Source organism: Bombus impatiens, unplaced genomic scaffold, assembly GCF_000188095.3.
Source record: "Bombus impatiens unplaced genomic scaffold, BIMP_2.2 scf_0064, whole genome shotgun sequence".
NCBI classification, from domain to species: domain Eukaryota; kingdom Metazoa; phylum Arthropoda; class Insecta; order Hymenoptera; family Apidae; genus Bombus; species Bombus impatiens.
Window position 1 is genome coordinate 1,683,702 of NT_176483.1, and position 26,583 is coordinate 1,710,284.

The following is a 26,583-nucleotide window of genomic DNA, read 5'->3' on the forward strand; positions in this document are numbered from 1 at the left end:
CATGAACAAACCGCATTGTTGATTCCGTTTCTCGTTACCGTAACGTGCTATGTCACACGATATTGGTGCAATAATTTTTCTCTTCTTCTTTGTTTCTTGTTGTGACATACGTTATAGGGACCAAAAACACTAGTTCCCCGTACTGAGAAATATCAGGTAAAGTACTATCATTGTTATTCGTATTAAATTAATTATTTCGAACAATGTACATCGATATTTTTCAAATTCGCGATGAATTATTTAACGATTTTGCTTCAGTTTATTTTCTACACGGATCGATGGTTATTTTACTTAATTAATTATTGTAGTTCCTGATCGTACGTCATATATGGATAGTTCCTACCGAAAGGCGTTCTCCTGATTTCTAAGATGATTTCTCGTGTTAGAATTAAACAAAAAATTTTATCTCGAATTATGCTCACCCGATCTGAGAAACAGACTAGAACAAAATATTTAAATAATTCATGCAAATTTAATGGAATTATTCCGTAGACGGAAATTTTTAGCTATTCGATCTCGGCGTGACTCTCCTATCATGTTAGTATAATAGAAAATTGTATATACATACGTTTGTATGCCTATCTTATAATAAGATTCAGCATATTTAAATGAAAAAAAAAATCGCGTCTAGAAGACGCTGAGCAAGTAAAGCCGTTTATATTTATGTGACCCACTTCTTGACCGCACAAAGAGCTTTTTAAGGAAAAAAATTAAAAAAAGATATATATATATATATATATATGAGAAGCTTTCGTCTATTGTAAACACAGGCGAACTTCTGTCACCGATTGATCGTTTCTGCAGTCTAAAAAAAAAACGGCTACGACGAATAGTAATCTGATCCCGATATTTAATAATGTTATTAACGATATTAATATTAATATATTCAATAATTGTTTTAAAATAGTCTTCCATAATTTATTCGTCAACCCTTTCATTATATCGTGTAATATATTGTATACACAGTCCAAGATATCTATTTAATTGTAACGTATATAAAAAAAAGTAAAATCCATTCTTTTTGTTTCGATTTTTCTTATAATGTGATAATAAAACCATTTAATCGAATGCATCTTGTTTATTAGTACTGTCGTGACCAATCTTCAATATACAAATTATTAAATTACAAATATTGTATAATTTAAACGAACGTACTATTACTTCCTGAAAAAGTGCGTCAAAAATATTTTGCACGTAAATCGACGCTTATTCTTGCTTCCTTAAATAATGTCTTAATCTTTCTTCTTTGGAAGAATAAAGTTACAAACCTTTGTTTGTTGAGCTACTATTCACCGATAAAACTTATACGTAAAATCTCTATGATTCTCTTACAATTAACGATATAAAAAAATACGAATAACGGAGTGTCTTAAGTCGATTCAGTGAAAGACATCTTTTGTGAGATGTCTGTTGTATTTATATATTATATATATACGCCAAATAAGGCACGGCTATAATGATCTTACGCGTACGGACGGATAATCTGTTGCTCGATAAAATTCTTACGAAGGCGTTTGGTGAGATCACCTACACTATAAGGAAAACTATATCTATTAAATGATTCTCGTGTCGATTAAAAACGTATATATGTATAGATGTAGTATTCCTTAATGTATAACTCGCTTATGCGATAAGAACCATCAGTACATTGACGAGACTAAAACGCAATTTATACTCGGACGAGTTATCTATCACAACGTCGGCACGTGAGTTCCTCTCATCGTGCTAATATAATAAAGTATACTCTCTTCAACGTGTTTGGCAGTGTAATACCATGCATTTGTGACATGTTTTCATATTTTTCACTTTTACGTCGCGTTTCCCAATCTCGGTGTAATTCCAAAGAGAAGTATTACAGAAACTATTTTACATGTGCGCTTCGCGTGCCTGTAGATGACTCTTTAAATTATCCCAATAGCGAACTATCGCTCATATCGTTGTATCATTCGCTCTTTGTACACGATGTATAATAAAAAGTTTCATTTTAGTCATTACATTAGTGAATATACTATGCATTACGTACTACGTAATTAGGTACAACTTGGGATTGTGCGCAAGTGCATCTCGTATAAAATGTAAAACAAGCTCCTTCTTATTCATCCGTTAACATCTATTAAATTAAGAGCCACCCGAATACTGAGATCTCAGCTACAAGAAGATAGCAGACGTAAAATATTTTTCTTCGAAAAAACGACAGCGTTCTGTCGTGTCTTTCTTCTTGAGTTCAAATAGCTTAAGTATTAAATTCGGTGGGCTGAGTAATAATAATCAATTTCCACCTAGAAGTCCTTTCTTCGTGTTTCACGTGATAAAAATTATACTCTGCCAGCGGATACATTCCTGGCAGTATTCCTTTTTAACATTTACAATACCTACATAATTCAATGAACGAAGCAATTTCACTTCCCATTAACAATTTACATTGCCGTTTCCAAGGGCTGACTTTTGCTTCGCGCCCCAGCTGACAATTGCGTCAATTCCGTCGGCTCGTTTGCCAAAAACACATCCAAATTAGTCTCCAGCAAGGCTTCGCTTTTCGAACGTAAAGGCTTTTCTTCTCCTGTATCCAAATTAGTTTCTAACAATGCTTCGCTTCGAGGCCTCTCTTCGTGATAACGATAAGGATGAGGCGGTATCGGAGGATTAAAGTTTGGAGCATACTCTGGTACAGGCTCCGATATCTGACTCGGTGTGAACGTTGCGTTATCGTAACTGCGTTTTGAATCGTAATCCATTGTACTGTATGACGCTGATCCGTCGATATCGCGTTTCAATTCGCTAATAGAGTCGGTCAAGGCAAGACTCGAATTTAGTGGAAGGGTAGAGGTATTATGAAGGTAAGAACTCTCGTTGGTAGCATCGACGACTGGAGTTTCATCAGCGGTGGTTTCTGTGATGGATTCAATGGGCCAATCGTTGGTGGTTCTTGAAGCGAACGTGGAATGATTTCTAAAACCTTCGTTGCGATATGTCAAATCAAAGACCGGATTGTCCCCGCTTTGCGGAGCGCCGTACTTTTGAACAGCTCCTTTGAAATCGCTAGTGCTGGGGGAATATCTTGGATTATGCGCTTCGTATACATCGTAGCTTTGATTGTCTTCCATGGATGAGTTTAATTGAGATTTGTCCATTGAATCTATACTACCACCATTTAACATTCTTCTATAATCTAGCGATTTCGAGTTCAAAGTATCTGTAGAGTGTTTTGTCTGAAATGAATATTTGCGTAATGATAATTGTGTGCTACGACAGAGAGGTGGAAGAATCGCTTGAAACAGAAGAATATTTACCGCAATAGGTTTGCGTCTGTATGCCAGTTCGGTGAAACCAGAGGTGGAGCCGACTGATCGCAAAGAATGCAAAGATTGTCTGATTGAATTCCGTCTCTCTAGCCTTTCGAGGTTCCTCCTTTTTGACTTGGATATCCAGAGTGCGATAGCAGCCGTTAATAACGCTAGGGCTACGCCAGCTGCTCCTAACACAGCCACTGCGACTATGTCTTTTCTCCAAGATAGCGGATCGATATTTACTTTAGGATCTGGAATTAAAAAAAAAAAAGATATATATATATCCTTTTTCCTAGAATTATACGTATAGTAAAACTTACCAATTTCGCAAATGAAAGGACTTGGTTGAGCACAGTAGTCAATTTCGATAGTCTGATATATGAAAGTGGTGCACTTATCCACACGATCTAATTGTTGTACCCAGGCACGATCGGAATAATCGTATCCAACTTGTTGTTTTCGCAGAAATTGCCAAACTTCCAGATAATTACCCATAATGAACGGCATGGACGCGTTCACAGACTAACGGCATTGGAACAAATTTCATTAAACGAGCCTATAAATCAGGTAATTAGACATGCTAAGAGTTCCAGCGACCGATGACTCACTCTACAGAATTCTCGAGCGCTAAAAAAATCCATGGGAGCACCAATGTATATGTAGCATGTATCGCCCACTAAATCCCATGCTGGTGGACATTTGCCATTTAAGACTGACTGATTGCTCATATGGAAAGGTTGATAGTCAACTTGTAACAGCTCCGGAGAATCTCCCCTGTCTCTGATTCTACCAGCAACAGCTAGGGTTTCGTTATATCCCCACCAATTGTGTCGTGCATCTATATGGGACCTCCACATTTCTAACTGTCTGTATAATTAAAAATTACATGATTAACATTCTATGCATCTAGTTATAAAACGATATTTAGTATTATGCATACTGTGATCTATTCATCGTAAGCATTTCGTAATCGTTGTCTGGATTAAAGAAAACGTTATCCACGTATTGTTGGCCAGGGGTTCCTGCAACTACCGTGCTACGGCCATCACGGTCCACTGCGTAATTTCTGAAATAATTTTTCATAGAATTTACGAATGAAATTTTTTGTTCTTTGAAATATCGGATGTTGAAGAAGAGCCGCGTACTTATAGAAACCATTGTGAGATGTGCTTTGATAGATAGGTAAACGAACTCCCTCGAATCCAGAGATTTCCAAGAGATGCGCACCAAGATTGGCATGCAAATAATTCAGAGTCATATTGCTGACTACTTGCTTCAGGACAATGTTATTATCATAGAGAGCATTGTTCTTTGTAAAATAGTTTCTGAATATAATAACTTCTTGATAGGGACTGCTTTGTCGACCTTCCACGTATCTGGAAAATATTCGATTAACCTTTCTGTTCGCTAGCGTCACTGGAGATGTTCCTTCTTACATACAGAGCAGGTTTGTTGAAATTTTCTGCAAAAAGATTATTGTGAATCCATCCTTCCAATGAAGTGGCAGAGCCCCTGGAATCGGCTCGAATCGAAAGACCGCCTTGGTTTTGTCGAACAACGTTATTCTATGATATCGAACGTAATATGTTTAAAAAGACACGCACATTTTAAGTAATCAAAAGATACTTTGACAAATATTGGAACGCTTACTCTGAAGTACAAAGATTGAGTATTTTGGACATCCAACCATACAGCTGACTTGCAGGTTGAAAAATTACCATACAGTTTCTCGCAATTATTCGTGAATTGATTACGTTCAAGGGTCATTATAGCATTCACTTCGCCAGCACTAGCGTATTTAATCGCTCCTTCGCGGCAGTTAGTTATCACAGAATAGGAAATGTTATGTTGCACATCACGATCTGAACAGTGAAAAAAAATATGTATATATATATATATAGAAAGAAGAGTATGACATCGATATACCATATTCGAGTTACATAATAATTTTCCTTACTGAATCCAATAGCAGAGATTGGTAGAGTGACTACTTCTGCGATAAATCCATGTACGTTGCTTGCACCATTGGCGAATAATCTTATACTAAGGCTTGGCCCCTGAGTTCTGAATAATTTCTTTTCATCGAGACTATTAGCTTCCAAGTGGCCTATCCTTTTGGCAGTGATATTATAAATGTCTCCATCGTATAAAGTAATGCTATCAGTTCGGCCCGGTTTTCCAGTGGAATTAAACAAATTAAATTGCAAAAGCCTAAAACGAAGTAAATTAAATTTGATACAATTAAAGAAGGATAGATATTCTATTGGGAAAAGTGGATACCTAAATCCAAAAGGTTTTGCCCTGTAAGCACTGCGAAAGATCTTAACGCAATTCACAGGATGATTGTCGTATTTGTAATAAACTATAACTCGTTCCTCCAGTGTAATTTCTTTAGTAGTATCGCAAATATCGATCATGCTGAACAAATGATAAGGAATACTAAGATCTTTAATTGGAGTAAACGAACTTTCATCCGCTTCGCGACCTTCGCCCGTTATTGACAGTAAATTCACGCCATTTCCAAGCACGTTGTCGATAACGTTGAATAATAATTCGACCTACAGGATTGACAAATGTATCGATAAAATAATAAAAAGACCTAGTCAATAATAAAAGAGCAACATTATCCGATACGAACTGTATGGGTCGGCGATATCACGTTAATGCCGTGATAAGCGCTATGAGTTATGTTAACGTGCGTTATCGTCGGAGATTTCATAATCGTTTGCAGGGCAGCTGATTTCTCAAAATGCAAAATACCAGCACCGACGATCTTAATGTATCTTAACACCGACTCGACGCGTCTTACTGTTTCGTGAGTCACGACATCGTGAATACGATGCTCGTACAAGTGACGCTCGAATTCGCTGTTGGCAATCCGTATTCCGCCCCAATAGTCATGCGAATCGTCCAGATTACGTTTCCCACAATTTATGAAGACGAACTGACTGTCCCATGGGCATTCGTGCCGGTGCCCGTATAATTGGCCGTTCAGTCTAATTTGACAATCTTCCAATTTCACTTCTTTCCCGGTACACTGAAATATTATACATTAAAATATCCAGTATGCGTGTATATAGAATGTTAAGAAAAGAGAAATACGAGATTAACGAATACAGCACTCAAAATAGACAACGATCATCAAATCGCTTTAAACGGTGTACTTTTATTTACCTGCAATGGTTCAGGCCAAGACCAAACGCGTATTAAAGAACCAGGATGAAGTTCGTATCTACGATCATAGGATACATAGACATTAAGCGAGTCGTGGCCCAACTGTCGACAGGCTACTTGTGCGTTTCTTTCGGTAAATCTAGTGTCGCACAAGGGTATCCACTGTAAGGTTGTTCTATTGAAGAATTCCAAGAATCCTGTATGAATATAATAAAATGAATATCCCAGCTTGGATAAAAAAAATGAATATATATTTATTGTATCACTATATATGTTTAAAAAAGTTTTACCTTCGTTGTACAGGGACGAACATCGTCCATCTTTACAAAGACGGATAGTTTCATCCGACACGGAAATTATATTTCCACTTTTCCTTGACTTTGCGTTCGTAGAGTCACTAACGTCTTCGCGTTCCATCGGTTTCATTATTATCTCATGACCAGGTGCACCTACAGCTTTCAATGTACCAAGAACAAGAATCCCAACGTTGGGTGCAAATTCCATAACAACATCCGGATAAACGTGCAATGTGGCTTCTGGCATGATCGTGATATCAGATTTTACAACGTAAGGCTTGTCTCTGGAATGAATGGATAGATTTTCTACTATGCGTCCACCTAAATTATCTAGATCTATTTCCTTTCCGATCTGCCAGGATGCAGACACCGAAGAATCAAAAGAATCGCTGGTCAAGAAAGGTCGGTAGTTGGCAACTGCGTGATCATTCCAGTCATCAAAATCGAAAATACTTTGTCTGTGAATAACGAATATTTGCACGAGATATAATGAGACGATTAAATTAATTATAGATTAACGTTTGTTATATGGATAAATTAATACCTGATTTTAGTATCGTTATCAGTTCCCCACCAATTCTCCGACACATCGACTTCATTGTTAATTTTAGCTGTTCTAATGCCAGCCAATAATTCATAGTCCAAAGAATTATCGCCAAATAAATTTCTGTTTATTTGCACTTTCTGTATACCATGAAACCCAACAACGTAACTAGGACTATCGTCTGTACGACGTGGTCCCATACTAGCTGGATCATAGGTATTTCGTTTGACTTCGTTGTTATAAAAACGCGCATCGACGTTTCCCAAAATTTCTGATTGGCTGTCTGCCTTGAATTCTACCATATAGCCTCCAGTATTGCTCTCGATATAATTGTTGTTAATCTGCATCTTTTTCTCCATTCCTTGAATGGAAATCAAACCAGTTTTACATTGATTTCCCTCGAATCTATTATTGGACATATTCAAGGTGGCATAGTGGCCGTCGACTACAAAGCCAAACTGCTCGTTGTTTCGCCAGGTATTGTTATCAAAATATAAAGTGTGCGTGAAATTCTCGTTATACTGCCACACATCAGGCAAAATCACTTCGAAGCCACCCCTTCTGTTTCTTTCGATCGTACTATCTTGCATTATCCAATGGAAAAGATTATTCGAATGTCTTGCGTCGCGACTGAATTGGTATATTCCTTTGCCATTGTCTGTGATCAAGCTGTCGTTAATGTGAATCGCAATTTCAGACATATTCGTCTGGTAAATGTTCCAGTAAGGTGAATGTACGTAAATAGCTTGCTCCTGGTTGTGAGAAATCTCACAAGCGACCAATTGTATAGTTTCGTTTGCCTTTCGAAGAAAATGATCGCCAATTTCATCCAGATACCGATTGTAAAATGACGCGAGTATACCTTTCTTATTGTTCTTGATTTTGGACTTGGTTACTAGCAACTTTGGGATGGGGCCTCTTACGATTTTGTTTCGTACATCCTGTAAATGATACTTTATATATCCTCGATACTGTAAACGTTTGAATATTCTAATTCCCATACCTGTATCGGAGCTTGAAGAGCTGTGAGAACAACAACAGCCCCTCCAAGTGCGTTGGTGCCGCTATCGTATTCTAAAATCACAGCGTAAGAGGTCGATGTTGCAGGAAATATTGCCAAATCGCGTTTCAAGTTCCAACTTTCCCGACTAGGATCGACGTATTGCGAATCATGTAGAACGATCTGTTCCGTACTACGATTTTCGATGGGATTTAAAAGTTGAATACCGATAACGTATCCTGGAGTGCACTGTAGAATCAGAGAAGTATTTTTTAATTATTTCTTTGCAAAAACAGAAAGGAACGTCAATTCTTTCGATACGCTTACTTTAATGGCAATACGTTGTCGAATAGGATCACCGGTAACTTTGACGGTTATCATATATTTAGTTTCCTCGTTAGACAATTCAATGTCTCTCATGTTATACGGTATGACTACTGGATTATACGACGAATCAATTAAATCCGGCATACGTAGGAACCACCCAGCGAATTCTCTTTGTTGAACTGCAGAAAGGGCAGGATTGTGCCTTATCCCCGCGACTTTATTGTTCTCAATCCGAGAATTGACGATTTCCATTCCCAATTGTTTGAAACTGATCCCACTGCCCCCGTTTTGCGAGAAATCGCTGTTCTTCACAGTGTTTACAGCATCCACCGAGTATATATCCGAATATAAAATTCCTAGACCGTCTTGCAGATTGTCAATTATTCTAACACTGTCCAACGAATGTCTTGCGAAATCGATTTGAAGAGCTGTGCAAAGTTAATCATCTTTTATGATCGTATTTTGGAAAAATTAAAAAAAGATGTTTAAATGGTTATTGTAAGACGTACCTGGCTTGAAGGAATTTGTCGTGTAGTCGAGCAGACCTGCTTTTTCTATCGTTACAAATTGAAGGTCGCTTCTCAGGGCTAACGGTCCCAGTCGAAGACCCGCCCACGCAGCTTCTGAACATCTAACACCCACGTCGTTCTCGTGAGTGCAAGAATTCTCAAAATTCTGCTCTGTTTCTGCTTTACACTTCGATATATCGTTATCGTCCACGGTACATCTAACGTTACTTAAAATAATGTCTTCGTTGATACCAGCGTTTGGAATTTGTGAACGTTCCAGCAGCCAATTGTCTGGATCTAAAGTGAGACCTAATTGGTGACATACTAGAGCCGCGTCTCGGATTGTCCAACCGTAATTGCATACTGTTCCCCATTTTTCTCCTACTTTTACCTGTTAAGCATACGTAATAATTCCATAGTGCAATTCAAAATTGTACAATTCTTTTCTTTTTTCTTGATTTTATAATTTTACGTCAATTTCCTAACGATTATAATTCCATTTGATTCAGTGTTTAGTCAGCAATGGTAAATAATTTTACCTGTAATCTTCCTTCAAGATTCGTCTTTCCTCCAAGAAGCCTCACGGGTACGGACTCCGCTTCATTTAGTCCACTAAATGCTTGGCTCGTAAGAGTCTCGTTGTCCGAATCCATAAGAAGTTCTTCTTTCAAAGTGAACAGGATATCGCTTGGCCTTATCCCACGAGCGTCTAACGTCCCAGCAACCATCATTCCCACAGCTGGTGGGAAACGCAAAGTGACCCCAGGGTGCAGAATCAATTTTCCACCTGGTCGCACGTTGATATCCCTCTCAACGATGTATTCCCCAGAGTTTAAAAATTCGCGACCATCCACTTCACCACCGACCAAGTTTGTACCGGGTGTAACGAATCGTGGAACGAATGTTGGATTCGAGATGATTGTGTTGGCCCCTGGATTGCTGCTATGTAACAAGTACGGCAAGTATTCGATCTTGGCGAGATTGTATCTGTCTTTTCTAAAATGAAAACGGTACGTTAAAAAGTTTGTTAAAAATTGGACCATCGTAAAGTTTATAAAACAAATGTAAAATTAAACGGTACAAACCTATGGAATAATCTTTCGAATATCTTATTCTCTTCGGCAAATCCAAGCCAATTATAAGTACAATTTATAATCTTACTCTGATCTTCTAAATGAGAGCCAATTTCGTATCGTGATTCGGGATTATGTAAAATATTACGGAAAACCTCGACGTTGCTCGATGAAACAACGACTACAGCCGCGACTCTGGAACGCGGAATTAATCTGGATCTCACAGTATTCCTACTGTCGAACAGCTCTCGGACACGATTGTCGCGCAAAAAATTTCTAGTGAACAATAATCTCTGTACATCGCTGTAGGGTGAAAGACCGATGCTGACTACAAAGGCACCACGATTATTGTAAAATTCGTTGTGTCTGACAACGATGTCCGCAGGCAAGATGTTAAATTCCTCATAGAGAGGATTCTTGATTAGTATACAACCACTAGACTGCTCTCTGAAGTAATTGTATTCTATCGTTGCTTTTAAATTGATAGCAGGACTCAATTTGATCCCAAATTTTGTATTCTGTACGAAAGAATTGTGGCCAATTTGAAGTTTCAATAATCCTTCGTCGTGCCTCCAACTAGATCCTATTTGCACCGCAGTCTCGGAACTACTATTGAACCAATTACCCGTCACGTTCACGTGCGAATTGCCGGTTGCATTACCAACCTATAAATAATACGAACGTTAACCGTGATTTCTTTTTTTAATCGACTTTGTCTTTTTCGTAGGTTCGTGCAGCCATCCGCATTAATGGAATTGCTATTCTTCAAATTATAAGAGGAGCTTCGATAAAAATCTACTTCTGCTAATTCATTTTTCTTAGAATATACTCACTAGGATGCCAATATCTTTGTTGCGAAATATCTGCGAATATTCGACTACGGTAGTCTGATTAAAGTAGACGTATTCGGTAGTGGAACTGTCGTTAAACCACGCTGCAAAACCGTAGCCCTGATTGGAGGAAATACTTGTCCGAGACACATTGCGATTTCCTCCGGTAAGGGTAATGTTCACGCCGTCTCCCGTATTAAAAGATATGCGACTGCTCGTAATATTCACATCCGCAGCGCCGCCCAACACATGCACGCCGGCTAGATATTTATTGCTGGATACAGAGGTTTCGTGGACGTGCAAGGCTGATCGTAGTTTCTCTACCGCGATTCCTCTTCCATTGTTACCGGCTACGATACTTCCAGTCACGTTTAGATCGTAGGTCTTTTCTGGAATAGAATCGGAGATACAGAGATCAGAGGTGGAAAGATTAGAAATACAGAAAGTTAAGATGAAATTTAAATTATTTGCGAGCTTACTATAACCAGAAGACAGTCGCACGAAAACGATAGTATTCGTACGTGGTTCGGCGACGAATTTTACATACAAATTCTGTCGAGTTGTAGCCACACTCTGAGGTAACGTGCCATTTTTTACTCTCACTCTAGCTAGCAATTTTTCCGCTTCGCCTATACCATCGTATACTTCTATCATAGCACTGTTATTTCTGTCAGTCTTCATTTGCAAAAAGTGCATAGTCAACACGTGTCCTGGTCTTGTGAAGATGTGCTAAAATTAACATTACACCAGACATGACACTCTCTTCGTATCTTCTATGACTATTTGTATGATAATTTATAAATTCGTTTACTTGCGGGCAACGTTTTATGTTAGGTGCATATTTGCTCTGTTCCATGGATATAATAACGGGAAACGTTTGACTGGCCGTAGTTGGAAATGTACACAAATCGAACACCTCTGTACGGTCTAATTTGTCATCGGGTCGTTCGTCGAAATGAACGTATTTGATTCCATCGGCTCCGTTATCTAATATACTGCAATCATTGATGCGTGCCATTCCCGACGAACTATTCACGTAAATTCCATATCCTACGAATGTAATCGTTGATTAGTAATATAAAAATTAACGACCAAGTGGAATTCGAATATTTCTATCGGACGAGACTGGGAATAACGTTACCTCTGTTGTTTTGAATGGTACTATTGTTGATTATGACAGGGCCATCCGGCGTAGTGACATTAATGCCGGTAAAGGCAGCATGAATAACCGAAATCGAATCCATTTGCGGTGGAACACCCTCGACATCGATCGCTGCCGTAACATTATATTCCCGACCCGTTCCTGCGTGCCTTTTAAACAGAAACAACGTTACTAAATGTCGTTCATTAGCTTCGATCGTCGAGACACAACGCTCCGATATTTAATTTCAGAGAAATCGTGATCGATCCAACAGATTTTCATAATTCGCGGTACGATCACCAATCTCTGTCTCCTAACATCGTCCAATTTTAAGGCCATGTAATTAGCTATAATTCAAAGGCCAAAATTCATCTGAATTTGTTTTCGAAATTTCGAGCTATGAAAACGATCTATATTTTACTTAATTAGTACGACTAAACTACGAAACGCTTACTCGATCACAACGTTTCGTAGAATCGACTTCGATCTCCGCACGTAAAGCGTATTTTCTTGGATCAGTGGTCGATCGTACAACGCTTCTTCGAAACGAATGCCTCTCCAATGTTTAATCGCTTTCGTGGCTCCATCGTGGCGCGGTAAACACGATATTCCAAGATCGGGATGATAATCTGAAAATCGTACGGTGTTGGTGATCTTTCACGGACGCTACAACTACGTGTACGTTTACAGGTTCGGTTAAAACTGTACCACAAACACCGCCACCGAGCTGCCTTTCGGACCATCTCTCGCAGCTCGTTAAAGAGGACTCGGTGCCTCTGCAACCTGGTTGTTCGTAAAGCAATCGTGGCTTCGCTGGCCATTGTCTATCCATCCACGACCACCATCTTCCACCTTGGAAACCAAGCTGCCTGCATGCTGTTTCCAGATCAGCCCTTGTCCAGCTACGCATTAACGTATTAATTTTATTAACGTGCTAAGAAGGCATAGATATATAAATGCTACGCGAATTACGTTTACGCACTGAACTGAGTTTACTTACTTTCGCGAATTCGTGCACACAGCTCTCCAGTCGCCACGATGTAAAAGTTCTAATCTACCTTCGTACGGAGTTGGTCCATCGACCAGTCGTATCGAAGGCGGTGCTTCGATAGGATGAACTTGATTATTCGCTTCTACTCCGGTTAATAAAATTGGAGCTTGTGGTTCACCCTTAATCACAAATCATACACGAACTATGAATAAGTATCGATCGAATTGATATTTACACGTACAACATATCGGTACGGTATTTAAGGCCCGATATCGAGTACTTTAAATTTGCAATTCGCTACGACTTTGGCTGTATAATGTTTGATTAATATTCCACGTTCGATATTTGACGTCGAGTACGGTGGAACATCGTTTACCCCCTTTAAGTCCCTACTACCCTTACGATTCGTGTAATAGGGATTCCTCCTAGTAGCTATCGTTCTTCGTTCGAATTTCTATAAATGCATTTCTTAGAATTCGCCGATATACCATGGTGATACACCACGTTCGCTATGCCACGCGGTATTTAACATTCGACGTTAATGGTAATCTTGGTAATTTTAGTGATAATCTTCTCTTGGTAATTTTATTTATCTATAGATGATCGACTGGCGAAACTTTTCAAATTCTCTGTTCCAACAAGTATTGGGATGACAAATGGGTGAAGATTCTGTCAGAGATAGACAGAGAGAAGCCTCGTAGCCTTCGCTATAGTCGTGGATCGTAGACTACAAATAAATGTCCATTCTCTGAGCAATTAATCACGAAGTTACGAGTTGATACGTAGTCGAGAATGGTTGGTGCACGCGCACAAGGTGAAGGGAAGGTCTCGTCTGAGTTGGAACGTAAGAGGATTAGCGAGGTCGTAGGTTAACAGTTCAGGCCAAGAACCGCTGTTTGATCCGTGACCTAAGACGCGTCGCGTGGTGGAGGCGGCATAGCGTACACAGTTGATTCGCTCGTCCGTGCTTTTTTCACATCGTGTGCTCGCTATTCCGTGTCTCGTTCTTTGATCGACCTATTAGAGCTACCTCTTCCTCGCAACAGCTTTTGCCGGCTGCCCTCGCGGAACCGCCACGATCAGAAATCCGGTGTAAATGGATTACTTCCACTCGTTTTCTCTTAACCCCGGTTAGAGAGCCTCGTTTCTACATGGCCGGTGAACAACTCCACCTACCAGCCTTTGAATGCCTATCGGATGTTCGTCACGCGAGTCTACACTATAATTAGAAACGGCGACAATCTTCTCCACTTTCGGTGTAATCCTTCGTGCACGAAAAAATATAGAATTTAATTTGGAATAATATTTTTTTATTATTAAATATAGAATTTAGTTTAATGTACGAAGGTTCCCCATATATCCCAACGGTGTTTCGCGTCAGAGTGTTTAGGTAACAGATTTTAGAGGCGATAGAGGTCTATGAACGAGGTAGCAAATTAGCTGTCTTAAATAAATACACCTGGAACAATGTGGAAAAAGATAAAGGACTAATGCGGGAAATCAGCTAAAAGCGGACGAATCAGTAGACGAATCCTTGGGAAAGATAAGACAGAAACATGGAATAAAATCTTGATTTCAGCCAGTTGAGAGAAATTGAAAGATACAACAATCCATAGAATGCGTATAATATGTAAAAGTATATCTGATACATCTAATAAAAATAACAAGTGACAACGTAATATTTTTGTAAGAACGAATCAAACCCGGCGTCGAGTTTCTAAACAATTGTATACTCTATATAAAAAACTACAATTTCAAATTCTATGTATCAATATAAAACGCAAATAGCGTAAACTGTAATTCGGCTTTTTCGCATTAGGAAAGAAATTTGAAACAGCAGGGACTTCTGTATCAGAAATTGTTTGAACATGAACTTTTTAAGATATCTTTTAGCGCAAATCATTGGTGGTTCTTGCATCGAGCCATCATGAACGCAAAATATCCAAAACGTAGTTTATAACGCTCAATAGGTAAATCCAAATTTCTGTCTGTTTTAATCGTATTTTTCTTTTTTTTTTTTTTTTTCGAAAGTATGAATTCGCATAAAAATTCGCAGTCTGGGAGTAGATCCGTATAGGTATTAAATATTTATCTCATAGAACTAATTTCAGTGTCTACCGAAACCATCCTCGAAGCCCTATCTAGATGCTTATCTCTCGAAAAAGACAAAAAATTGAAAAAGAAGATAAGATACCTAATCAGATTGGAAACGAGTCTCTTTCAACGGGAAAGTATTCGTTCCCGGACTACCGGAATATTAATAATATCCATTCTGTGCAACAGCCTGTGTACGCATATTCCCAACGAGTGGTCACAACGAGCTCGATCTGTGCGTTGCCGCTACGTGATGCGAATAAACTAACAATCAGCTCAGCTCGCGTGTTTCTGGAATTTCCGGTCATTCAGAGTCCTTTGACAGAGACATTCTATCCCCTCGTCTCAATTCCCTTTTCCGTGCTTTTTTCTTTCACCGAAAGCTAGCTTCGCCGCAGTTTTCGTATTTTTGCCCTCCAATATCACTCTAGTTGGTGGCAATCAAGCAGATTTTTAATACTCTAAGAGAAACTGTCGTAGTTTCTTTAAACTTAGCTTGAACTAACGTTAAACTATGCCCAGTATATTAAAAAAAAAAAAATAATTACAAGATTCTTAATTTTCTTTCGCATCGGTCAATTTTCCTTTCAAGGTTCTTAGATATAATATTATATTCAATAATTTGAAAGTACGCGATAAGAAATAAATTTAAATAAATTTCAAATAAATTTAAATCTGAAATAAACGAAAGAATATCGAAAAGAAGTTTGGATATGTCTGACTGTGAATCGATATCGTGCTCCTCTTCTACGATCCGTTCGGTTTTGCAAGTTTTAACTTTACTTTCACGTTTGTCCCCCGGAACGACGAACAGTTACACCGTTAATTATTCCTCGTTATTTGTAAATCGTGAAACCTTCTACCGACAACCGTTGCTCTTCCGGAAAGGAGCCAAAAGAAGCAACGTTCGAACGAACCGGAGCTAAGTAGCGCGTAACAAGAGGCGAAACGATCTTAAGGGGTATTCGAGAGTCAAGCGGATTCTAATTGTACCGGAAAGACAAATTTAAAGCGTATACGTATAGAATTACCACGGCAACCTATTCCTCGGGGATAAGATTTCCTTATACGAAGGCGTATAATGCAACTCTTAAAAGAAAAATCGACATGTCTCGTATTACCGATTGCCAATCTATCAGACGTAATAAATTCTTCATTCAGGGATCTCTATATTTTTACGCGTTGTTTCGTTTCCGTTACGTCGGGTGTGTTATATCTGCAGATTTTCTCTATTTTTCGTTTCTATATAACCGTCTTTATCGATTCCTCTTTTGATTCCATAATAATAATAGCAATTGTAGTAGTTTACGAATAGAAGACTTCACGATGGATTAACGATACTTTCCATTAAACGTTAAGAGTAGTAAATTAATTCTTACAATCTGTCTACAAGTGTTACACAATTCGCGGTGAAGATCAAAGTCTGAAAAAGACAAAAATCTTTTTAGCAAAGTTTATATCGCTTTAATTTATGAAAGTAAAAGATATAATTCTATGTTTTGTTTTTTAAAAAAATCGATAGACAAAGATATCGTACGATTATTTAATAAAAGACATACGTAAAAATGAATAACTAGCGTTTACGTGGTATACGTCTTCTGTGAATCTGAATCATCGATATGTAGGCCGATGTATGAAAAACGTAGCTGTAGCTTCTTATCGCTTATCAATTCCATAGTATCGATTCCGACTAACTTTACGTTTATCTTGGTTTAGTCAGGGAATGTTACAATCACGAAGAAACATTATTATTGAGAGAGAGAGAGAGAGAGAGGGAGAGAAGCAGGATACCAATTACAAGAATAAGTTCTCAGAGGATCGTAAAGACGGGCTTTCCTGTTTGTTATGGCGAAATCTAACTGGAAGTATAGTCGTAAAATTTTCTGGGAATTTGAATTATTGCCATCCGTCACTTCTGGCATGTTCGTAACAACACCAGTAACACGTGCACAATCGTATGTCTAGATGACTCACGTTCATTCAACGTTAGTTTATTCATATCTACATGAACGTTTAGAACGGTGGTTCGCGTTCTTATTTCTAATTAATTCATTTTTTTTTTTTTTTTTTTGTAATCTCTGCAATTTATTCGCTTAAGTTACCTTATAACACTTCCCTCCTTTCCTTTTCTCGCGGAAATTTATTTCGTTCTGTCGGTAACTTTTATATGAAGATTGTTAATCGGCAAACATGTCGATGTTTATCCTACTATCCAAGTATTTTTATTACACTCCCTTACATTTTCTAAAATATTTTATTCGTATCTCAACAAGATTTGCATTTCAATAAGATCGAAACGAATAAACACGCGTACCAAGAGGAAATTTTTTCGTCCAAAGTACGCGAGGAAATATCTTTTAACGCTAGAAAAATATAACTGGGACGAAAATGGCCGAATGAACGTAGCAGGGATAAACTTAGTATTGTACCGTTTTTTTAAGTATTACCTTTGCAGTTATGATACCACGAACCGTGATTCCGATCATGGGACCAAACCGGATCTCTACCCCCGGTTCTATCACTAGCTCGCCCTCGCGTTCCACGAACAAATCTTCGCGCACCAGATAAGGGCTCTTCGATCTTTCCAATAATCTCTGGCCTCGGACGATATGACCACCGTGCAACTCCGACAAACCACCATTGGCATTGCTATTGCTCGCGTTGATGAAAGTTGGCTCGGTATAATAAATAGAAGATTGATCGTAGCCTTCGTCCGACTGTCCGTAAACAGTCAGAAATGTCAGTAGCAAACACAGAATACGCATTTTCTTTCGCGTATGCACTTTCAGGAGTCTTTCTTTTTAATTATAATATGAATTTTTTTTTTTTACGATACTTTACTTATAATTTCACTTTGTAATAGTCACTATCGCTAATTTTATGAACGACAGCAGTTCCTGAACTTCTATATTCTTCGGTGTTTCGTTTAGAAACTTCGTTACACCTTGATGACACTTGTTGCGACATTTCGATAAATAAACATGCCCCGGTTTTTAAAAAGAGATTACGATATACATATATATTTATCGAATAGAATAATACGCTATTCCCAAAGAATATAGGAATTTTCTATGTTTGGCACAGATTCCGTTTTATAGATGTTCGTTATTTATCAGGATACTAGGATGCGTCACACGATGATTCGATCCATGTAACGCGTAATCAAATTCTACTATACTTTCACTGACCGTAGTCATTACGCCGATGCCGCCGTTGATTACTATCAATATGTCATTCTCGGTGTTCGTAAAGAGCCACGACAAGGTATTACTATGTATATTACATTATGTAAGATAAATTTCCAATTGTCACTACAATCGATCACGTTTTTCGGTTATTTGGAATCTTCTTACTCATTGTATATTTCGATGTTATAAATTATCTTTAAAATTCATTGACAGAATTGATTTAATTTCATGGAAATATATTTTAATTAAGTTCATCGAAATCACGGAGTTTCGACGGACGTGCTCAGCTGAGATCTGTAAATCACGATCGAAATCGAGCACTCCAATGCCGGAACCAGTACGCAAACTCAGAAAAGTGCACTGTATTTTAAATTCGAGCGTTAACCTTTCCTCTCTCGGCGTGCTCCTTCACGCGCGAGAGATCGGAGCTCGACTGTGGCGACTCGTTTCCATCGCTGCCGTTACTCTCCCTTCATCAAACTCTTCGCCAACCACGATCAGAAAGATGCCGTTCATTCTCACGCATCCGACCAATACGATGAGAAAATCTTTTCACCGCTGAATCTTCGTATATCACTTTAAGTCACACTTCACACCATGTATTTCTTAATAGACTGCTACACGATGTACGTTCGAATTTCGTTACGCTCGAAAAAACAATCGTTCAATGGTATCGTAGGATTTTCTGTGATCTATAAGGTATATGTATAACGAAACGTATGTATGTCGCGGGAAGGAGTTTCGTTGCTACGAGATAATCACCTGGCGTCACGTTGGGCGCGGTTTGACTGGCTCTCGACTCGTTATATTCCTGCTGTCTTTCCAGTAATCGCGCCTTACCTCGCGTCGTTCACTAGGCCCACTGCCCACTACCATACTTACCATAAACCACTATAGTAATATTACTATTACCACCTACGAATGTTGGAAGGTAAAGCTTGTCACGTGACACGGTGCGGTATAATACGTCACGCAGGTTGTGAAACAGGTGAGTTACTCTTGGGAGAACCTGTCTTTGTCTATGGCGTTTCGTGACTTTAAGATCCACTTGGATTCGTTGTATCTATTATATTGCCTTATTTTCTATGAATTTTGAATTGTATAAAGTTACTCGTTTGAGAGGAAACGCGAGGAAAATATAATACATACGTATATTATTTTATTAACTCAAATATATAAATATAATATACATAATATAATATATACATATTAGTTTGAATGATAATTTTCTTAATATCTACATAATATATTATGTAAGTTGTATGAATTATTCTGTATGAATTTTAATAATATAAAGTTTGGCTATGTCAACATATATAATTTATCTAAGGAAAAGAGTACGATATAACCACGTTATTTTACTAACTTGAGTACATAAATACACGCCAATTTGCAAATACATTTCGATCGATAATATCGTTAATATCTGCATCATACGTTTTATTCTGCTAGCTACGAAATATTTTACTTAGATTTCTTAACTTTCTTTACTTTCATAAGTTCTTTCGTTCAAAGCTTCATGTACAAAATATCGATCGTTTGAAACGCGAAGCGCTCAAAAATTTTAACATTCCAGAGTATTATGTGAACTAACGCAGTTTACACGATGTTTCGTATTACATTATTACTTATTACATTAAGAAACTTAAAACACATGTATGTAATAAACATTTTCTTTAGATTACAAGTGAAAAGTTTTTGCAGATTTGCTACTCTTTCGAACGAACGATTTCGAAAGACGTAAATTGGCGAACGATGATCGTATGATGGCGCTACCTAACGGAGAGAGATGTCGCTCTGATAAACGTAATGCCACTACCAACAACTGCACTGCGCTAACCTGTGATAGAGTGTAAACTGGTGCAGTGTAGCTTATTCCATTTTTTACCATTTATTATTGTATAGATATTAGTGTACAAACATGAGGTGATCATACTTAAGGCTAGCTTAATAGCGAGGTGATTAGAGCTGGTTTTTAATTGTGATAAATATACGAAAATATCCTATCAAAATGACATCATTTTTAACTGATGTACTGATCACAGCGGGTATGTATACAAATTAATATATTCGAATGTAATTGATATTTTTCATTGAAGTATAAAATTTATCATAAAAACATTTAAATAAAAGATACGAAAATATTATTGATTCATATATTATCCTATATGAATAGTTGTCTATTTTTTATTTACATTACTAAAATAAAGAACATGCCATTTACGAAAATTTCAAACGTGCCGTTTGCTCCTCCGAGCAGGAAAATTGGAAAAAGTTAATTTACATGAAAAGATATCAGAAATACAGAAAGAAATAACGAAATTAAAATACGATGTCAAAGATTTTATGGATGATAATTATGTCGAGTTTACGTCGAAACTCACGAAAGATCAGCATTTGGTATCGAAGGGAGAAAAATTACTCGAAGAAATGAATGCATTGCAAAAGAAGATAGATACTCAGGTACGCTTAGTAAATGTAATCTTCAAAAGCTCTGTGTAAAGCATAAATAGTTTTATCATCGTTTATTCCAGGTTAAGGTAGAATTATCTGGTTCTACGAAAGAATTAAAAACTCTCTCTCAAGCGTTAAAGGAGTCGAACATAATGTTACAACTTTCCAATCAACTCTTAACTCTACATGAATGCATAAAATCTGTAAAAAATTACCAAGAAGAAAAACGATACGTGGATGCGGCTGAAACATTATGCCACATGCAGACCATTTTATATAATCCGCAAACGGATTTACGCGATCTTGATATTTACACGGCGATCGAAGAAGAATATTTAAATCTGTATACTTCATTTTTGTCCGATACGTCAATGTTACTGGACGAGCGAATATCTTGGACTGGCGTCGACGATAAAGACGCAAAGACTGTAACATTGAACGTAAAAAATGAGGTGGACGATATGCAGGATTTAATTCATGGTTTGCACCATATCGATAATCTTTCGAGTCATCTGCATAAATTCTCAGTGACGCTTATGAATCACATGATTAGTCCGATTATCAATGATGATTGTTCTGTATATGTAATCGACGAAAAAGTGTTCACTGTCGAAATATTAAACAAAAAGAAATTACCCGGTTACAAAAGTGTACTCTACAATTTGGAATTATTGTTTAAGTTTCTTTATCAACATTTTCAATTTACAATACACGATGACCGAACATTCCTGAAAGAAATACAACCTCATCTGCTCGAACGATTATCAACATCGTTAAAGGATGATTGCATTTCGCGAATTACGCCAACATCGAGCGCCGACTTGAAAAATTTCACACCCATTGTTCAAGCCATCAATGATTTTCAGTATTTCTTGGTCAAAATTGGTAGGAAATTTGTAAGTTCTTTTTTATTTTTTTACTGTCAGGTATAATTATAACAATCAACATTTAATATTTTAGGTTTTATTACAAATGATCAACTCTTTTTATCAGAATATACGAAGAATATTGATAAGCTATTAATAAGAAAAATTTGTCAGGATTTATTAGCGAAAGCGCGAACCATTATGAAGAAAGATTTACATGATTGCATTACATATGAGCCGCAGGTAAGTTTATTTTGAGATATCGTAATATAATAGAATACAGTGTGACGTAAATTATACGTTTTTTATTGATGTTTTAGAAGCCACTTGAATTCCCAGAAGATACATACGATTATAACGAGATAAAGGCGTATAAAAAATTAAGTGACGATACGTTTCAGCTTCCTAAATGTCAAATAAGGTATTGAAATAATTCCCAAACTTTTCAATCAAGTTAAAATAAGCTTATATTGGGAATTATATTTTAGCACCAGCGCGAGAGAAACATTAAATCTCGCGAGATATATCTTGGATGAAGCTTGTAATAGTTCGGATACCTGCGCTATGCAGCTATTTTATACTTGTAGAAATGTTTTTGAAATGTACGCAGGATTGGTACCTGAACACCACCGAAAATTTTTAGAAACAATACCGCAGCAAGTCGGTAAGAAACTAGCAATTTAATGTATAGCATATATAAATGAAAACAACCTTTTTCTTATAATATTAATGATTTATATTTGTATACTTTTTATGTAGCTATGTTTCATAACAATTGCATGTATCTCGCGCATCACCTGCTCACATTGGGACACGAGTATAGGGACAAATTACCAGAATCCTTGCATAATCTCAATTTAACTTTCGCGGATCAAGTATTAATATTGAGAGATGTTGGATCATCCTGCTTTTTAGAGCACATGAAGTACCAACGAAATATTATTTTTGATATTCTCAAAGAATCTGGTTAGTACCTGTACGATAGTATCTATACATTTTTTTAAGTAACGAGTAATTTCAATGATTTATTTTAAAATAAGGTTTATCCGCTTTGGGTCAAACTTCCGAATTACATCCCAGTACTGAACGCGCAATGAGACAGTGCATTAGACAGCTGGAATTATTAAAAACAGTTTGGGTAGATGTGTTACCTGTGAATATTTACTGTAGAGCTGTAGGTTAGTGCATAATTTTTGTCTTCTATATTTCTTAGTATTTAGTTGATTAATAATTTAATAATATTTTAGGATGCATTATGAATTCAATGGTCGAAGACTTAATAATCAGAGTGATATCTGTTGAAGACATTCCCGCTGATGTTGCTACCGAATTGGTAACATTATTTAATATGATCGTTAAGCGTGCACCACAAATATTCCCGGTAAGTTTACGTCGAAAAGATATATAACTTAATATTTTAAAAACTTTTATTATGGATTAATTTATATAAAAAGGTTACATCAAAATTAATCTACTAAAATACTATTTCATTAGGAATTTCATAATGAAAAGTTCCTGTGAAATTAAACTGGAATGATATTGCTTTCTGTCGATAATATTAAGAACAATGGTGTGCTTTCAGGTTCATCAAAAGATTCATCAACATGTTAGAAAGTGGGAGAAATTTTTAGAACTGATACAAGTTCTGGGTGCATCACTAAAAGAAATCGAAGTAAGATGGGATAACGGTAAAGGACCACTCGCGCGAGAATTTACAGCACCCCAGGTTAAACAATTAATTAGAGCGCTATTTCAAAATACCGAACGCAGATCAAATTTATTAGCTAGTATAAAATAATGCTAAGCTTAAAATTATGTATATAAGAAATAAACGATTTGCATTTATTAATTTTTATAACAAATTATCATTAATATTAACAGTATAATTGATATAAAAATATGATAAGATGATTAAATTCATTTCAACGTAATATTATTTGGTTATACTGTTAATATTAAAATATCTCTTATTAGAAACTTTTAGAGCTTCTCTTTTCATATTTATATCGTAATACTTACGTTTATAATGTGTTCTTCACATAATCAAAAATTATTAATAGAGGATAAAAATGTATAAAAATCTACGCTTAAACTTTTTTCCATATCCATGAAATGCTATCTACCAGCATACATAAACCTTCGATAATTTAGCAACCACTGTTTATACTTTGTAGTTATTGCGAATGGTCATCTCTTTCTCTTTTATCAATATGAATAAGAAGAAATCAGTAAGTATTGAAAATTCTAAAAAAGTAGGCAAGAGCAGGCAGGCAGGGTGGCGGAGAGTAGTGAGAGCAAATCATTTAATAGATATCCAATTCCACATCATTTACAGCAATGGCAAAACATTATTACCGCAATTTCTTTATCCTTTCACTCAAGTATCCATAGCAGTAAATACTCCAAAGTTTCCAAATGCAATACTATTTCTGCACATATACTCCAAGGCCATAATTTAATTATGATTAAATTATACTTAACGAATCAATTTTGCAGCTTTTTAAATCTTAATTTTGCACAGCATATAAAAATTCGTAAGGCAAAGTTGCACAGTTCAATATATACGAGCAGTAGTGTGCATTTGGCTAAAATTGGCATTTTCCTTGTAATTTTTTCATTTTTTAAATAGTATTATTACTATTCATTAAATAATATACGTGTCTATAATGGACGATAAAAAGTTATAGACGATTAAATGTTAATAAAAAAAAAATATTAGTTATGAAGAATCTTATTTTCTCATGATGTATGTTAAACTTCTTTTCGCTATATTTTCTCCAGTTCCTTTATAATAAGAACCTTAAAAAAGTACACAAAAAAAATAATATATACGTAAAAAAAACTTATTCAAAACTATAAAATATATGTAATACCCCGGATTTAAATAAAATAGAAGTTGCGTATATAAATACTTTAGACTACGATTCGTTATAGCTTGATTCAAATTTCGTTCGCGATTCAATTTCATGTTATATAAAGTTTGCAGTAACGCTTTTGTTGGTGAGTAATGGGTAATGTTTCTGAAAACGATTACAAACTGTAGAACTAAAGTATACTATACAAATGGTATTGCACAACTTGATCTGCAATGGTAGTTCTTGTCTATATACAGGTCGCTGCGTAGATTGGATAGAAATGTAGTCATCAGGGTGGGCAGCTGATTGGCCCGCAGTTCAGATTGGCAATGCGGTGTAGATCTTTTATGTGCATTCACGAAGATGACGATGACTGTGAACATGGAAGTGCAAAATAGAATGTCACATAATTTTCGCCTTCGTCTGGCCGATAACTTTCATTAACTGTAATTTACAGATTGCACAATATATTTGCACATGCAAGAGATTTATTCAGTGCCAATTGGTATATTATCATGCAACTATCTTTTTTTTATGTGTATGCACATTTTCTGTGCTAACAATCATTGTAGATTTAAGTTTCAATATATATTTGTCATTTAGATACTGAGTACTCATTCCCCGGAATTTTTACGCTTGTTTAAATATGACCAAATGTTTGTTTTTGTTACTAGTATAGACAAATCAATTGTCACTGTTACGTCTTTGGACAATTCATTGAACAAGACTGACTTCATTGAATTCATGTAAACACGATATAACTTAAGATCATTTTACAAGGACTGGGTATTATTAATACCTGCCACGACCAGCTGGGGAACGACTTCGATACCTCGATGTGCCAGTGCCTTTGTTGGTATAATAATCAGCATTTGGATCTCCGCTATTATAGACATCTTGTGTATATCCATCTCGCGTAACATACCCACTGGCACGATTGGTCATATAATCTTCGCCGTAGTAGTCTCTACTCCTACTTCCACCACCCTTGCCTGCATAATAACCTCCATAATCTGCATACATATTATTTCCTCTGTAATTGAATGCGATGGAGGCAGCAGACCCATAGCCCCTAGCTGCACCACCTCGACTTCCTCTGAATCCTCCCATACCACCCCTACCTCCACCACGACCTCTACCCCGTGAAATTTCCACCCTCAACTTAGCACCCATAATCTCTGTGCCATTCATACTGCTGCAAGCAAGCTCTGCCTCGTTCATATTTAAAAATTCGATAAATGCAAAACCTGGTGGGTTAAATGCAACCCAAACTTTGTTAAGCTTGCCGTACTTTTCGAATTCTGTCTGGAGATCTTCCTTTTTAATGCTTTCGTTTAATCCGCCGACATAAACGCGCGTATACCCTTCTGGTGTCATTTTTTACCTAAAAATTCAGAGGTACACAAAACTCTTTTTACACACTTCGGTTTGAAAATTCGATTAATATATTTAATATAAAACTGCTACGAAAAGATGATGGTACGTATTTTAATTTGAATTTATAGTTGAAAATAATCGGTGAAACTGTAATTCGATGTATTAAGACGATAAATGTTCGCAATGGATCCTTTTATAAACTGTAGAAACAAATCTTGAATAGCAACACATCAAAGGCTTGCGCGCCAATGTCTTCGACGATAGTTATTAACTTCACGACAGTTATACTTACTTATATTTTAGTTTCCCTCGTAACTTTCGTTTCTTGGCTGAATTTTTCGAGAAATTTAGTAGAAAAAGAATATCCAGTACGCTGTTACTATGATACAATCAATAGGCGAGAATCAACCGGGGTTCACAGTGCACAGAAACTGCATCCGATGTCTTGGCGTCTCCAACCCAGACGCCAAATGTACGTACAGTCTGCTCAGATGAATTAATCTATCTCCAGCATAATGTCATGAGTAGGTTTTTTCCCTATTTGAAATTCCTCTCCACAAAGAGGATGAAATAATTA

General features: G+C 36.8%; 3 protein-coding genes across 3 annotated transcripts; 1 reads left to right on the top strand and 2 right to left on the bottom strand.

Moving 5' to 3' along the window:
• The first annotated feature begins 27 nt into the window (after positions 1–27).
• On the top strand, positions 28–23,623 carry LOC100747076 (centromere/kinetochore protein zw10 homolog). The gene is made up of 11 exons (XM_003485565.4): positions 28–156; positions 20,360–20,502; positions 20,715–20,917; positions 20,989–21,793; positions 21,869–22,017; positions 22,095–22,195; positions 22,263–22,438; positions 22,534–22,740; positions 22,815–22,952; positions 23,022–23,155; positions 23,357–23,623. Exons 2-11 carry the CDS (start codon positions 20,466–20,468, stop codon positions 23,570–23,572), a joined length of 2,166 nt encoding a protein of 721 aa, XP_003485613.1. The 5' UTR covers positions 28–156; positions 20,360–20,465; the 3' UTR covers positions 23,573–23,623.
• On the bottom strand, positions 578–19,310 carry LOC100746955 (protein bark beetle). Its single transcript, XM_003485564.4, has 27 exons — positions 17,714–19,310; positions 13,182–13,351; positions 12,890–13,083; positions 12,636–12,810; positions 12,182–12,351; positions 11,852–12,090; positions 11,520–11,769; positions 11,044–11,429; positions 10,223–10,875; positions 9,677–10,133; positions 9,138–9,528; positions 8,629–9,056; positions 8,305–8,550; positions 7,302–8,242; positions 6,752–7,215; positions 6,462–6,658; positions 5,926–6,324; positions 5,568–5,845; positions 5,245–5,498; positions 4,938–5,149; positions 4,728–4,852; positions 4,433–4,663; positions 4,228–4,353; positions 3,896–4,154; positions 3,608–3,809; positions 3,291–3,538; positions 578–3,209 (listed from the first exon to the last, which is right to left on the bottom strand). The coding sequence occupies exons 1-27, from the start codon at positions 18,029–18,031 to the stop codon at positions 2,418–2,420; spliced, it is 8,805 nt and encodes a 2,934-aa protein (XP_003485612.1). The 5' UTR covers positions 18,032–19,310; the 3' UTR covers positions 578–2,417.
• Positions 23,624–24,058: 435 nt separating the features above from the next.
• On the bottom strand, positions 24,059–26,482 carry LOC100747513 (RNA-binding protein Rsf1). The gene is made up of 3 exons (XM_012393960.3): positions 26,299–26,482; positions 25,429–26,013; positions 24,059–25,002 (listed from the first exon to the last, which is right to left on the bottom strand). Exons 2-3 carry the CDS (start codon positions 26,004–26,006, stop codon positions 24,975–24,977), a joined length of 606 nt encoding a protein of 201 aa, XP_012249383.1. The 5' UTR covers positions 26,007–26,013; positions 26,299–26,482; the 3' UTR covers positions 24,059–24,974.
• Positions 26,483–26,583: the final 101 nt, after the last annotated feature.

Excerpts from the sequence above, each read along its gene's own strand:
- LOC100746955 (XM_003485564.4), bottom strand. The coding sequence starts at position 18,031 with ATGCGTATTCTGTGTTTGCTACTGACATTTCTGACTGTTTACGGACAG. Across the intron at positions 10,134-10,222 it reads TTCGAAAGATTATTCCATAG|AAAAGACAGATACAATCTCG; the intron begins GTTTGTACCGTT and ends TTTTCATTTTAG. Across the intron at positions 5,150-5,244 it reads AATCTCTGCTATTGGATTCA|ATCGTGATGTGCAACATAAC; the intron begins GTAAGGAAAATT and ends TTCACTGTTCAG.
- LOC100747076 (XM_003485565.4), top strand. The coding sequence starts at position 20,466 with ATGACATCATTTTTAACTGATGTACTGATCACAGCGG. Across the intron at positions 22,018-22,094 it reads GCATTACATATGAGCCGCAG|AAGCCACTTGAATTCCCAGA; the intron begins GTAAGTTTATTT and ends TTGATGTTTTAG. Across the intron at positions 22,741-22,814 it reads TGATATTCTCAAAGAATCTG|GTTTATCCGCTTTGGGTCAA; the intron begins GTTAGTACCTGT and ends TTTTAAAATAAG.
- LOC100747513 (XM_012393960.3), bottom strand. The coding sequence starts at position 26,006 with ATGACACCAGAAGGGTATACGCGCGTTTATGTCGGCGGATTAAACGAA. Across the intron at positions 25,003-25,428 it reads TCCCCAGCTGGTCGTGGCAG|TCATCGTCATCTTCGTGAAT; the intron begins GTATTAATAATA and ends CCATGTTCACAG.